Here is a 14,553-nt window from a genome sequence, read left to right as displayed (position 1 = left end):
AAAGGAGTGGAGAGATCAAGCTGCTTAGATTTCTAGGGGAAGAACCGATCGGGAGAGAGAAGAATGATAGCAAAAGCCCTGATTCTGGAGATTTCCTGGCTTGTTCCGGGATCAGTTAGGAGGCCAGCTAGGAGGGTGGAGAACACAAGGTGACAGGACAGAGTCTTACAAGGCCAGAGGAGGTTCACGTTAATCCAGGACTTCAATCTGTGACTGTAAATGTGATAACACCGAACGGGGATTTTAAGCAAAGGAATAGCTTGATATGACTTGTCTTAACAAAAATTCATTCTGGACAATATGTTGAGACTAGACAATAGGAAGGCTAGGGTGCAAACACAGAGACCAGTTGGGAAGCTATTGGAATCATCCAAGGGACAGATGGTGGTTTGGATAGACTGGTAACCTGGGAGATACTTTAGAAAAGGTCAAATGCAGCTTGGACACACGTAATTTCAAGCCCCTGGCTCTCTTGTGACACAGGCAATAACCAATAAATACATGTTCTTTAAAAGAACATAACCATGGGGCACCTTGGGTAGCTGAGACTGTTAAGGATCAGACTCTTGATTCCGACTCGGGTCATGATCTCAGGGTTTGTGAGTTCAAGCCCCATCACGGGCTATAAAGTAAATAAAAATAACAAATACATAAAAATAAAATAAATAACCATTTCTTGCTGCTCTGCTGGCTCTCTAAGCCCTGGCCCATGTGATGATCAAAATTCACTCCCACAGGGGCGCCTGAGCGGCTCAGTTGGTTAAGCGTCTGACTCGGGCTCAGGTCACGATCTCATGGTTGTGGTTTGTGAGTTTGAGCCCCGACATGGGGCTCGCTGCTGTCAGCACAGAACCCCCTTCGCCTGCTTCTGATCCTCTGCCTCCCTCTCTCTCTGCCCCTCCCCCACGCCCTCCTGCTCTCTCTCTCTCTCTCTCTCCCCCTCTGTCCCTCAAAAATAAACAAACATTAAAAAGAAAAATACTCCAACCATTGAAGAAAGAAACATTGGAAGACACAAAAATTAAAAGAAAGAAGGCATTGGGTTCTACATGTATTTTGAAGGCACCATCAACAAAGATGGCCTTAAGGTTTTCGCCTGAACAACTGAAAAGATGGAATTGTAATACACTGAGACGGAGACCGTAGGAGGAGCCTGTCTAAAGAGGAATATTGGGAGTTTCGTTTTTGAAATATTAATTTTTTTTTTTTTCAATTTTTTTTCAACGTTTATTTATTTTTGGGACAGAGAGAGACAGAGCATGAATGGGGGAGGGGCAGAGAGAGAGGGAGACACAGAATCGGAAACAGGCTCCAGGCTCTGAGCCATCAGCCCAGAGCCCGACGCGGGGCTCGAACTCCCGGACCGCGAGATCGTGACCTGGCTGAAGTCGGAGGCTTAACCGACTGCGCCACCCAGGCGCCCCTTGAAATATTAATTTTGTGACGCCTTATAGAAATCCCAGTGGGGATGTTAGGTAGGCAGTTGAATAGATGAGATTGAGTTTGGGGACTAGGTCTAGGATAAAGATGTACATTTGAAGGTCAAAGGCATATAGATGGTGTTGAAAGTAATAAGACAGGATAAGATCACCACTATAGTGAGTCCAGATAGAAAAGAGGTTTGAGAACTAAGCTTTGGTACCCTCTAACCTTTAGATGAAAGCAGATGAGAAGAATCAGAAAGGAGACAGAGAGAGAACCATCAGGCCATTAGGTAGAACACCAACAGAGCATAAACTAAAGAAAGATTTAAGTCAAAACTTACAGTTTCGGGGCGCCTGGGTGGCGCAGTCGGTTAAGCGTCCGACTTCAACCAGGTCACGATCTCGCGGTCCGTGAGTTCGAGCCCCGCGTCGGGCTCTGGGCTGATGGCTCGGAGCCTGGAGCCTGTTTCCGATTCTGTGTCTGCCTCTCTCTCTGCCCCTCCCCCGTTCATGCTCTGTCTCTCTCTGTCCCAAAAATAAATAAACGTTGAAAAAAAAAAAAATTTAAAAAAAAAAAAAAAAAAACTTACAGTTTCTTGGGGCGGCTGGGTGGCTCAGTCAGTTAGGAGTCCAACTTCGGCTCAGGTCATGATCTCTCAGCGCGTGAGTTTGAGCCCCCACCGGGTTCTTTTCTTTTTTTTTTTTCAACGTTTATTTATTTTTGGGACAGAGAGAGACAGAGCATGAACGGGGGATGGGCAGAGAGAGAGGGAGACACAGAATCGGAAAGAGGCTCCAGGCTCTGAGCCATCAGCCCAGAGCCTGACGCGGTGAGCCATCAGCCCAGAGCCCGACGCGGGGCTCAAACTCACGGACCGCGAGATCGTGACCTGGCTGAAGTCGGACGCTTAACCGACTGCGCCACCCAGGCGCCCCTCCACCGGGTTCATTTCTGTCAGCCTGTCAGCACGAAGATCCTCGGTCCCCCTCTCTCTGCCCCTCCCCTGCTTGCATTCTCCCCAAAATAAATAAATATATTAAAAAAATTTTTTTTTACTACTTGTGGTCACTTCATTACCTGTCAGGTCTCTTGTCCCTATTTTCCAATGACCCATTATTTTCTCTAAAATAATAATTCTTCCTAATCATCCATTATTTTTCTAAAATAATAATGATTCTTTGCCAAAAGTGCTCATTTTCTAGAATTCCCTCCCCTATTCTCTCAACAATTTTCCATCTCGGTTCAACAAAAAATCCTCCAAGAAGGCTTTGTGGATTCCCCTCCCCAACCACACCTTCTCTTGTTTGGGCCCCCTTAGCATCCAGTACATACATCATTTTGGGATTTATTTTTCTTTTCAACACTCATCCCAGGACATTCTTTTTCTTTTTCTTTCTTTCTTTCTTTCTTTTTTTTTTTTTTTTTTTTTTTTGGTCTGTTTTGATCTACTCTACTAAACTATTACTTCCTCAAAATTAAGATGATGTTTAATTATTTCTTTCCTCTCTAGCACATGATAGGCACTCATGCATTATTAGTTGAATAAGAAGTAAATAAATACATACACACATATGTCTGTACGTATGTAGGCAAGAAACAGTTACTTATAGAATGGGTTTATTAGCCAGAGTGAAAGAACATAAAGAGAAAATAGGAGCAGAAACATATGTGAGAATTAAGTGAAAAGAAAACAGGTGAATGCCTATCAGTTTGGATACATCCAAGTCAACTCAAATGGACAATGGGTGCAGGGTAAAAACAATGATGCATCAATAATAAATCCGACGATCCCGTCCGTGAGAAATTAATTCCATGTTTGATGTATACATTAAACTGAGGAGCAGTGAAGTCAATATTCATCCTCCTGATGATTGTCACTTCCTCTTTTTCGTGACAGGTCAGCCAAAATCTGGTGCAAAGTTGGGACACCTGTGCTCTGAAAGGATTACGTCACCCAACGTGCGTTTCCTACCTTTAAAGTGAGGAATAAATCTTGTCTGAAAAATACTTTTCATTTTTAGCTCTTTTTTTTCAGCTCTTTCCCAGAGGGCGGTCCCAGGAAAACAAAACCTAAAATCACGTTTGCATTTGCAGCCCTGGACTCTAGCGCATTGTAACACACCCCTCCTCCACCCACGCAGCCCACCCCTACAATTCCTAGGTCTCCAACACCTACCTGAGCATGCTCAACCTTATTCAAATTGCTTTCCTGGGCAAAGAATGTAGTTAAGTTTGCCTTCTAGCTACCAGCCCCCTTCCCTTTGGTCTTTCTCTCCGGAGGCTCCGACCCTAGATACAATAAGACACAGATGGGGGAGGGGTGACTTCAGCCAGGCTTTCATGCAAAGATCCCAGTCAGCAAAGAACAAAGCTTCTGGTACCTGCAGTTTAGAGAGCTGTGGGCAAAGTAAGGCGTCTGGCGGCCTTGACTGTACTCATTTACCAACTGTGCGAATTGGGAGGCAGGAAGTCAAGTTTTCCGCGTCTTAATTTACTTTTCTCCCGGTTTAAAAAAAAATTTTTTTTTAACGTTTATTCATTTTTGAGACAGAGAGACAGAGCATGAACGGGGGAAGGTCAGAGAACGAGGGAGACACAGAATCCGAAACAGGCTCCAGGCTCTGAGCTGTCAGCACAGAGCCTGACGCGGGGCTCCAACTCACGGACCCGCGAGATCATGACCTGAGCCGAAGTGGGACGCCCACCCGACTGAGCCACCCAGGCGCCCCATCTCCCGGTTTTATTGAGATGTAATTGACATATGACATTGTATTAGTTTAAGGCGCACAGCATAATGAACGGATGTACGATATGTTGCAAAATGATTACCACAATAAGTTTAGTACACATCCAACATTACATTCCCTTGATTAAAAGGAATCATACTCTATGGGGCCACCTGGGTGGCTTAATCGGTTAAGCATCGGACTTCGGCTCAGGTCATGATCTCACAGTTCGTGAGTTTGAGCCACATTGGGCTCTGTGCTGACGGCGCAGAGCCTGGAGCCTGCTTCGCATTCTGTGTCTCCTTCTCTCTCTGCCCTTCCCCACTCATGCTGTGTCTCTCAAAGATAAATAAAAAAACATTTAAAAAAGTATAAAAAAATCATATTCTATTTGTAATGAGACAGAGACTGTCTGCCTGAGCACACTGTATTTCCACCCATCTTTTCCTTGATGTTCCTGTTTGTATTCTTTTCCCCTCCAGCAGGACGGTCTGAGAAGACAAAGAAAAGATTACATAGAATTTATCTCCATGCTTTGGTCCCAGAAGTACTCCTATGCTCACGAATTGGCATCCTCAAGTTATGAGCAAAACTCTCTCTGCGTGGAAGCAAAGCCAGCAGCTCTAGGTGGAGACCCAAGTAGCAGAGAATGTGACAGGTGTAATCAGCTTGCAGCTCAGAAAAATATGTAATTGGAATTTGCTAAGGGTTTACTTTTAGGGGTGGGAGATTGGAAAAGAGGAAGAAATGTTAGGCTTCGCCAATATTAATGTTTTTAATGTCTATTTTTATTTTCGAGAGAGAGAGAGACAGTGCAAGTGGAGGAAGGGCGCAGAGAGAGGGAGACACAGAATCCGAAGCAGGCTCCAGGCTCCAAACTGTCAGCACAGAGCCTGATGCGGGGCTTGAATTCATGAACCTTGAGATCTTGACCTGAGCCAGTTGGAAGCTTAGCCAACTGAGCCACCCAGGTGCCTCAGGTTTCTTTAATATTGAATTCGGGAGTGGGGAGGAGAATTGAAAGCTGCAGACTGTTATCTTTGTCTATAAATATGTACTGCTAAAACCGAACCCTAAAAACTGCTCCTTTGGAAAATTGACTGAAAACAAAGAAAAAAAAATTGAAACCGGGGATGGAGTAGGATTGCAGGACATGACAGAATTGCCGGGCCAGGGAAGGAAAAGCTAATGTAAAAAAGAGCCAGAGAAGGAAAAAGAGGCCGACTTCGGCTCAGGTCGTGATCTCCCGGTTCAGGAGTTCGAGCCCCGCGTCAGGCTCTGTGCTGACAGCTCAGAGCCTGGAGCCTGCTTTGGATTCTGTGTCTCCCTCTGTCTCTGCCCCTTCCCTGCTCACGCTCTGTCTCTCTCTATATCACAAAGATAAATAAACATTAAAAAAAAAAAAAAAGGAAGAAGAGACGGGAGGTCCAACACAGATTCTAAAAGAAACTTGTCGCAAATGTATTGGCAAATCCATTCACAGGAATGTCATTTGCTTGGAGGATGTTCTTCTCTACCTTCCTCTTTTCAGTTGGGTTGGTTTACAGGTCAATAAATTTCATTATTTTAGATCTAGGAACGTCCCAGATGAAATAAGAAAGGACTGCTCTCAATCTATCATGTTGTTTGCTGCATTAAAATAATAAACACAACAAAAAGGTAATTTCAAACTTGGAGCTCATGAGCATAGGATAAAGACAGAATTCCTATTAATAGCCCCCATTTGTAGATCACTGAGTGTCAAATATTATGAGGATTTAGCACTTTATTTCCTCTAATTTTTATAGCAACACAGACAAGGTACAGATGAGGAAACCGAGTCAAGATTCTATCCAGCCACACATGTCTAAAAACTACTGAAAAATTTTCCATACTGGTGGCGAATGCATAATTACCTACGAGGCACCAAAGTCAGCTACAGATCAGCAGGCCACAGGTCCCCTCCTCTGGCTTTTGTTAAAGGAGACAACAGTCCTGGGGCAAAGACAAGCCTGTCTCTCGACAGCTAAAAAACAAGAAGAGGGAGTTGAAAACAAATACTATTTTTAACATCCACTGACGCCTTAGCAACATACAATGTGTGTCTTATTGTGACCTTAGGGGGACTCAAGAGGAAAATAGAGCTACGTGGTTGGAGCTTCTGCCATAACCAGCTCGATGTTGAGACCCTACGGGGCCTTAGATCAAGATATTAACTGCCCGAGTGGAAGATTCAATCGTCTGAGGTGCCTCAAGTGCATCTTTGATTTTAAAAGACGGAAACTTGGTGAACCCAGAAATATTTAATTGCCGGGTTTACTTTTGCTCCTAGGTCCTGTGGCCCCAGTTTTCCCGTTCCCCACCCAGTCTGGACTACCCGGCAGCTACCTTTTGCATGACAATGGCCTTGGTGAGACTGGCAGACAGGATTAACTGAGAATTCTCGAGGGTGTGTGTGGGCGTGGGGCTGCCGGGAGGGGCGGGTCTAAGGATGGGCGAGCTTTCCTTATAAATCTAGAGCCTCCAGAATCTTCACCTTTTGCTAAATTGGGTTGGTAGGTGCTTGGCCCTTTCGGTGGTGACGCCACTGCATCCTGTCTTTGATACTCTTACATCTGGAGATCTTCAGATTTCTCTTTTAAGTTCTTCCACCTAGACACATAAGCCTGCATCTCCCTCTTTTTTTTTCTCTCTTCCCTCAACTCGGCAACATGAATACGGATCCAGCTCAGCCCCAATGCCCGCCTTGCCCCGAAGCGCCCGATTCTAGGGACTCTTCTCCAGTGCCTGAGATTGATGGGCCTGAAGAAAATTATGCACCCTTGCAAATGTCATCCGCTGAGACCCCCCACACGGAGACCGGTAAGAGAAAATTAATCCTTGAAAGGCTGATTACCTTGAGGGAGAGTGAAATCTGAGGAGGGGAAGGGTCATTCGTTTTGCTCTTGAGCAATTACAGCCCATTAATGAAAGCAGGTGTCCTCTATCAAGCCTCTGGACACCTGTCCCAGTTGTTATTTGGTGGGTGCGTGCCCTTTCACCCAGGTCCCAGGTGTCAGGTAAGCGACAAGGGCCGCAGGACGCTGGCATTTCAATGGCTCACTGGATAATTGAGGCATTAGGTGCATAGGCCCTGTGGAAACACAAATGTGTTGTGAAAAATGAGTTGATATATACATCTTAACAGACTGGGTGCTGAGCACATAGTAACAGTAAATGTTACTATTAAGTCAGAAGTGCTAACATCACAGCTAGGGGTAGGGGATGCCGTGAGCATCACGGTTTTGATTTGTCGGGTTTTCAAGGAGTTCCAGAAATGGCGTGGCTAATTATGAATCGCACCTTGTTGAAAAGTTCTACCTTCCTACAACAGCGGCGGTGGCTCTCCTGCCTCTTTGGCTCCGTGGGCGTTAACTGGGGCAGCTCCGAATTTCTGAGAGCCTGCTATGCTCAAGTCCCCTATATCCTGAGGAAATGTCCACCCCATTTTATGGTAGAAGATCCCAGAAGGTTTAACCTGCTGACATTCAGGGGCGAGAGCCCAAATTTGAAACCCAGGTTGGCTTCTACATGGTAATCGCAGGGGTGGGGGATGATCAGTTTGCTGTGAAGTCCGCACCGGTTTTTTGTGAATCAATTCGGCAGTAATTGTTAAAAATGAAAACGTAAACGAATGTTTACCCGAGAAAAACCACTTTTAAGATTCATGGTAAAAATAATCGTTTAAACATTGTTTACATGATTACCCCTAAAACCAAGCTGTTGGAGAAGGACTAAGAAACTGCTTTATTGGATTGTTGGATTTTAATGTTCCCCGGTTTTCCTAAACTTCATGTCGATGCCCTTTTATAATTCCGAACATTGAAAATACAGCGCTGGATTGTGAGAAATGGCTCGGGAATGAGCAAGTGGGCGTGTCCTCCTTAGCAAGCCAAGTGCAAGTTTATAGAGACCGGTTTTTTTTTTTAGGAGATGCCCCCACTGAAGTCCTTGGTCTCGCCCACTTACAAGAAGCACAAGATTGTGAATTTTTGCCTCGTAAAGGCTGTCTCTTTATTCCATGACTAGGGTAGAAATTAAAGAGTTTAAACGGCTACTAAATCTAGGCAATATAATATTTTTTAGGTTTTTTTTGGAGGGGAGGAAGCACGCACGTGAGCGGGGGTGGGGGGGTGGGGGTGGGCAGACAGAGATGGAGACAAATGGTCCAAAGCGGACTCTGCTGACCGCAGAGAGCCCAATGCGGGCCTCTCGAACCCACCAACCCGGAGATCAGGACCGGAGCTGAAGTCAGACACTTAACCGACTTGAGCCACCCAGGCGCCCCTAAACTGTGGATTTCAAAGGGTCCCCAGAAACTGATCCTACAGTATTAAATATGATGTAGGGGATGATTAACTTTACAAAACGAAGTTGGGAAGGGACATGATAGGGGCGGTGGGGGGAGGGGACTCCAGTGATCATTCCCACTTTTCTGAACAGTCACAGCATGGACTCTTGAGCATCAATTTGCAGTAGAAAGCTTTTGTCAAGGAGGTTTGAGGAGCACCTGGCTGGCTCGGTCAGTGGAGCATGTGACTCTTGATCTCAAGGTTGTGAGTTCGAGCCCCATGTTGGCCATAGGGATTACTTAAAAATAAAATCTTGGGGCACCTGGGTGGCTGAGTTGGTTAAGTGTCCCATTTCGGCTCAGTTCCTGAATTGCCCCCCCCCCCCCGCCGTGTTGGGCTCCCGCAGAGCCCACTTGGGATCCTTGTCCTCTTTTTCTGCTCCAACCCCGCTCTCGCTCTCTTTCCCAAATGCGCATGCTCTGCTCTGTCAAAAATAAACATTAAAAAGTAAAGTCTTTAAAAAAAAAAAGTTGAGTCCCACTCTGCTTCCCAACTAGTGTTCGGGGGTCACACAAGAGGTAAATTTTTACCTACTACCTGATTCTGAGGTTGAGGGCTCTCAAAAAATGCTTCGACAACCATAGGTTGGCAAATGTAATTTGCTATTTGAAAGGTTTTAGAGAAAAGTGTTGTTTTATTCCCAACAGTCTCTCCTCTTCCTTCCTGCATGGATCTACTTGTTCAGGGCAGCCCCGATTCTTCCACCAGCCCCAGAGTAAAAGTGCTGCCCACTTCTGCAGAGGAGATCACCGCGAAGAAGGACGATCCAGCTCAGGGCAAGAAACAGAAGATCAGAACCGTCTTCTCTCAGACCCAGCTATATGTACTCAATGATAGATTTCAGAGACAGAAATACCTCAGTCTCCAGCAGATGCAAGAACTTTCCAACATTCTGAACCTTAGCTATAAGCAGGTAGAGTTTGCCTACTTGTTCTTGCAGTGCGAAATAAAAAACCCCATTTGCAGATGACCATTTCCTAACATCTGTGTGTGCATCTGTAGGCTTAGGTACCGCCTACAGATAATTTTCATATGAGAGCAGGATCTTTGCAATGTTTCGTGACCATTTTTTTTTTAATTTTTTTTTTAACGTTTATTTATTTTTGAGACAGAGAGAGACAGAGCATGAACGGGGGAGGGTCAGAGAGAGAGAGAGACACACACAGAATCTGAAACAGGCTCCAGGCTCTGAGCTGTCAGCACAGAGCCCGACGCGGGGCTCGAACTCACGGATCATGAGATCATGACCTGAGCCGAAGTCCGCCGCTCAACTGACTGAGCCACCCAGGCGCCCCCTGTGACCATTTTTTTTAACGTTGTAAGGTGTTAATAGGCCATGGTTTATTTAACCACTTTTCCCTGTTGCACAAGCCAAAATCATGAAAATGTTGCCGATTTTTCCTTAATCAAAGGAGATGCATGTATTCCCATCTTCCAGGTTAGGAGAGTCCCTAACCAACACTGCTCCTCATTAAAATAAAACTGGAATCTCTTGTTTGTGTGCATTTCATTACTAGCGAGGTTAATCATTTTCCATATTCTTGCATATTTTGCAGTCAGATATTGTATGGTTTTCTGTCACTGGTGCCATACTTAGTCTAAGTATATAAATACTTCTGGTCCTCCTTAATGTCATTTTCTACCTTATACTTTACAAATCACCTGGAAATTTAAGCTTCTTGGATGCTTAAATAGATTTGATACTTTCCAAATAGTTGTCCTTGTGGTATATTTCATATTTCTTGAGTTGAAATGACCACCATTATCACGTTAAATGGAAGTGTGCTTATGGGGGAGCCTTCTTTATTGCAAACAAAGTACCTTTAGCTGACTACTGGCATGGGTAAACTATGAAAAGGGAGATAGGTAGACATTTAATGTGAACGTTCTAGAATAGATAGGCAGTGGTTTTTCTCAAACTGGTTAGGTTTATTAAAAAGCAGCCAACTGACTTGAGGGGCTGTGACATTCATTCATAGAAAATGGTTTCAAGATTTCAGAAAGGACTCTAGAAGTTTCAGTTTTCTGAGCTTTAAATAGTTGTAGTTGTGGACGGGGCGGGGGGTGGGGGTGGGGAGGGGAATTGTTAACAATATTCTTTGATCCCTAGTACATCCACATTACTGGTGTTTTATGTCTTCCTGTTTTCCTGTCACCTTTTTCTTTGTAGGTTAAGACCTGGTTCCAGAACCAGAGAATGAAATGTAAGAGGTGGCAAAAAAACAACTGGCCAAAGAATAACAACACTGTGTCTCAGGTAACAGGAAACGTATTTTCCTCCTTTTTTTTTTTCAAGTAGGCTCCATGCCCAGTGTGGGGCTTGAACTCACGACCCTGAGATCAAGAGTAGCATGCTCTACTGACTGAGCCAGCCAGGCATGCCTCTGCTTTCTTTTCCATGGCTTTTTCGTTTTGGTCCTTGCTAACGCGTTAGAACCCCGGCTGCAGACCATCCTGATTTTCTTTCTAGCCTTTCAGTTGATCTACCGTTCTCTTTCAGAACAGCTCTGCAAATCCAGAATACCCAGGCTTCTATTCCTATCACCAGGGATACCTGATGAACACTTCCGGAAACCTTCCAATATGGGGCAACCAGACCTGGAACAGCCAGTCGTGGAGCAACCAGACCTGGAACAGCCAGTCGTGGAGCAACCAGACCTGGAACAGTCAGTCGTGGAGCAACCAGACCTGGAACAGTCAGACCTGGTGCCCCCAAGCCTGGAATGGCCAGGGCTGGAACAGTCAGCTACACGACTGTGGAGAGGAATCCCCGCAGCCCCAGATACAGTTACAGCAAAATTCTGTCAGCGATTTGCAGTCCATCTTAGAAACGACTGGGGAAAGCCACAGTGTAATACAGCAAACGGCTAAGTATTTTAGTGCCCAGCAAATAATGGATTTATTCCCAAACTACCCTGAACATACAGCCTGAAGTCGTGTGACCATGAGCGTATTAATCCGTCTCCATTTGGGCGATGGCTGTATTACTTCTAAGATTTGTCTGTTAGGGTCCTGTATCTCTGCCTTGATATTCTGTTTTTCATTATGTTTATTCTGTCCATCAAGGGGGAACGGCAGGAGTCTCCTCAAAGAGGATTCCGTAGCTTTGGCTGCTTTGAACAACATGCGGAAATATGTTTCTGGCTCTAGATAACTAGATACAACACTAATTTGTATATCTTTAGGCTCCAGAATTTAAACACAAGAATAGGAAGTAAAAATACAAAGATGTGATGAAGGATTATTTGTATTTTCTGATAGTGAGGCTTAACAACCTCAATTGTTAACGGTGGAGGGTTAAGTTATAATGTGCGTCGTTGATTTCCTCTGCCCCCTGTGCTGGTTTAACTACAACTCCTGACGTGTTCGTTATTCCAGTATTTGTAGAAGGCTGTTTTTATATTTTAATGTGTCGTGATGATAGGACCAGTCTGGCTGGTGGTTTATGATAGATTTAAGTACAAATAAATACCCACTTTATCTTTTAGTTGTCTCTACCCTGATTTCACCAGTAGCTCAGTGACTAAAAAACTTGGCTAAACACGGGTCTTTCTTTGTTAGAGTCTTTTGATGTGGGAAGGACCAATTAACTGAAATCTCTTTAAGATTCTGCTAAGAGGCTGCTCTTAGAAAGGGACAAAAGTAAAGTAAAGGGACAAAAAAAAAGAGTAAGGAAAAGGTAGCTAAGTATACAAAGCTAGGTGACTGGTTAATTAAATCTCAACGAACTTTTTTCCTCCTTGTGTGTGTAATAGTATTGAAACAATAAAATTTGTGGTTATTGGGAGTTAAAGAAGAGTGCCCCATCTGGAAGATCAGAAGCAGAAAAGTGATGAACAGAGCTCTTAGGTTTGTAAAGAGGCTTAAATAAAGGGCAGCCAGGGAATAGGTAATAATGGAAGGTAGAGAAGACTGGAGAAGGAGGGGAAAAGGTCAACCAATTGGAATCTCACCCTGTAACTCACACCAGGGATGTGTCCACTCTTTTCTACAATTGTACTGTGCCAGAAGGCACTGTGTGGAAATAAGCTTCTTTTAAGACATTTTAATGCCAGCTTTTATTTAAAAAGGGACTTGTTAAGTTTATAGACCAACTACAAAGCACAATATCGATGTTTTAGAACGTCCAACTCTTGGTTTTGGCTCAGGTCCAGACCTCTCCGGTTTCTGAGTTCGGGCCCCGCGTTGGGCTTCCTGCTGGCGGTGCGGAGCCTGCTTGGGATGCTCCTCTCTTTCTGCCCCTCCCCGTTCTCTCTCTCTTAAAATAATCTTTTAAAAAATAAAGTACAGGGGCGCCTGGGTGGCTCAGTCGGTTAAGCGTCCGACTTCAGCTCAGGTCATAATCTCACGGTCCGTGAGTTCGAGCCCCGCGTCGGGCTCTGTGCTGACAGCTCAGAGCCTGGAGCCTGTTTCAGAGTCTGTGTCTCCCTCTCTGTCCCAACCCACTCGCATTCTGTCTCTGTCTCTCTCAAAAATAAACATTAAAAAATTTTTAAAACATAAAGTATAGGGGCACCTGGGTGGTATAGTTGATTAGGTCGACTCTTGATTTCAGCTCAGGTCATGATTTCACGGTTCAGGAGTTCGAGCCTCGAACTGTGCTCTGCTTGGGATTCTGTCTCTCCTTTCTGCCCCTCCCCTGCTGGTGCGCGTGCTCTCTCTCTCTCAAAATAAAAAAGTAAATCTGCAAATGTATTAGTGTTAACATAAACTGGATCAGAGACATGTTTAAATTCTGAGGCTAGTTGGGAATACTTTTTTCCCCAGGTAAATTATGTTTTCCCCTTAGAAGAAGCAAAGCAGGCATCTATGAACTATACTAATATTTCTTTTTACTATCCTTCTCCATCCCAGTTCACCCCGAATTGATCTGAATCAGAGCCCTTTTTTTTTTTTTTTTTCAAAGTTTATTTATTTTTGGGACAGAGAGAGACAGAGCACGAACGGGGGAGGGGCAGAGAGAGAGGGAGACACAGAATCAGAAACAGGCTCCAGGCTCTGAGCCATCAGCCGAGAGCCCGCCGCGGGGCTCGAACTCCCGGACCGCGAGATGGTGACCTGGCTGAAGTCGGACGCTTAACCGACTGCGCCACCCAGGCGCCCCTTGAATCAGAGCACTTTTAATCACCACTGCCTTCTTGCTCCATGGCAACATCTACTTTCTGAAGCAGACACAGAATGGTCCACTAAGGCAGTTTTCCTGGTCATTTCCCTCATGGTTTCTCCAATTTTCCAATGTTGCTGTAGGACCATCCAAATTCTCTAGACATTTGACAAATGACATCAGGGGTAATTTCTGCCTATACCTAGGTACAACACAATATTCTTTTAAAAGTTGTCAGATAGTTAAATTTTGTGCCAAGCACTATGTTATGAACTGAGTAAATCATGAAAACAAAGCATTGATTGAACAACTAAAATAGTACATGAAATCTCTAAATCCCTATTTTCATTTTGTTATTGAAGCAGATCTGAGTATGACTTTTTTTTTTTTTCTTAATGTTTACTTTTGAGGAGCACAAGTTGGGGAAGTGGCAGAAAGCGAGGCAGATAGGATCTGAAGCAGGTTTTGTGCCCACAGCGGAGAGCCCAATGGGGTGCTTGAACTCACAAACTGAGATCCTGACCTGAGCCACCCAGATGCCCCCAGACCCCCCCACCCAGTATGACTTTTTACAAATGTGATTTCACTGTTCTGCCACCTGGCCTTTTCATTTAAGTGTATTGAGTGAAGGAAAAATTATTTTTTAAGAGATTAGAGCATTTTAAGATCTGTCACTAGGGAGCCTGGCTGGCTCAGTCAGTGGAGCGGATAACCCTTGACTCAGGTTCCTGAGTTCAAACCACGTTGGGTGTAGGGCTTACTTTAAAAAAAAAGGGAGGCACCTAGGTGGCTCCGTTAAGGATTGGACTTCGGCTCAGGTCATGATCTCCCAGTTGGTGAGTTTGAAACCGGCATTGGGCTCTCTGCTGTTGGAGCCTGCTTCGGATACTCCGTCCCCCTCTCTCTCTGCCCCTCCCCCCATTCTCTT

General features: G+C 44.7%; 1 protein-coding gene across 2 annotated transcripts; it reads left to right on the top strand.

Annotated features, from left to right (window-relative positions):
• The first annotated feature begins 6,841 nt into the window (after positions 1–6,841).
• NANOG (Nanog homeobox) lies at positions 6,842–11,453 on the top strand. 2 transcript variants are annotated; one of them, XM_047868191.1, is made up of 4 exons: positions 6,842–6,992; positions 9,169–9,434; positions 10,692–10,778; positions 11,070–11,453. In XM_047868191.1, the coding sequence occupies exons 1-4, from the start codon at positions 6,842–6,844 to the stop codon at positions 11,451–11,453; spliced, it is 888 nt and encodes a 295-aa protein (XP_047724147.1). The 2 variants fall into 2 exon arrangements, with proteins under 2 accessions (XP_047724147.1, XP_047724146.1); XM_047868190.1 differs by having other exon boundaries at positions 11,022–11,453.
• The last annotated feature ends 3,100 nt before the right edge of the window (positions 11,454–14,553 follow it).

This window comes from Prionailurus viverrinus, chromosome B4 (assembly GCF_022837055.1).
Source record: "Prionailurus viverrinus isolate Anna chromosome B4, UM_Priviv_1.0, whole genome shotgun sequence".
NCBI classification, from domain to species: domain Eukaryota; kingdom Metazoa; phylum Chordata; class Mammalia; order Carnivora; family Felidae; genus Prionailurus; species Prionailurus viverrinus.
The sequence above is the reverse complement of the archived record's forward strand: the minus strand, read 5'-3'. Positions and strand labels throughout refer to the sequence as shown.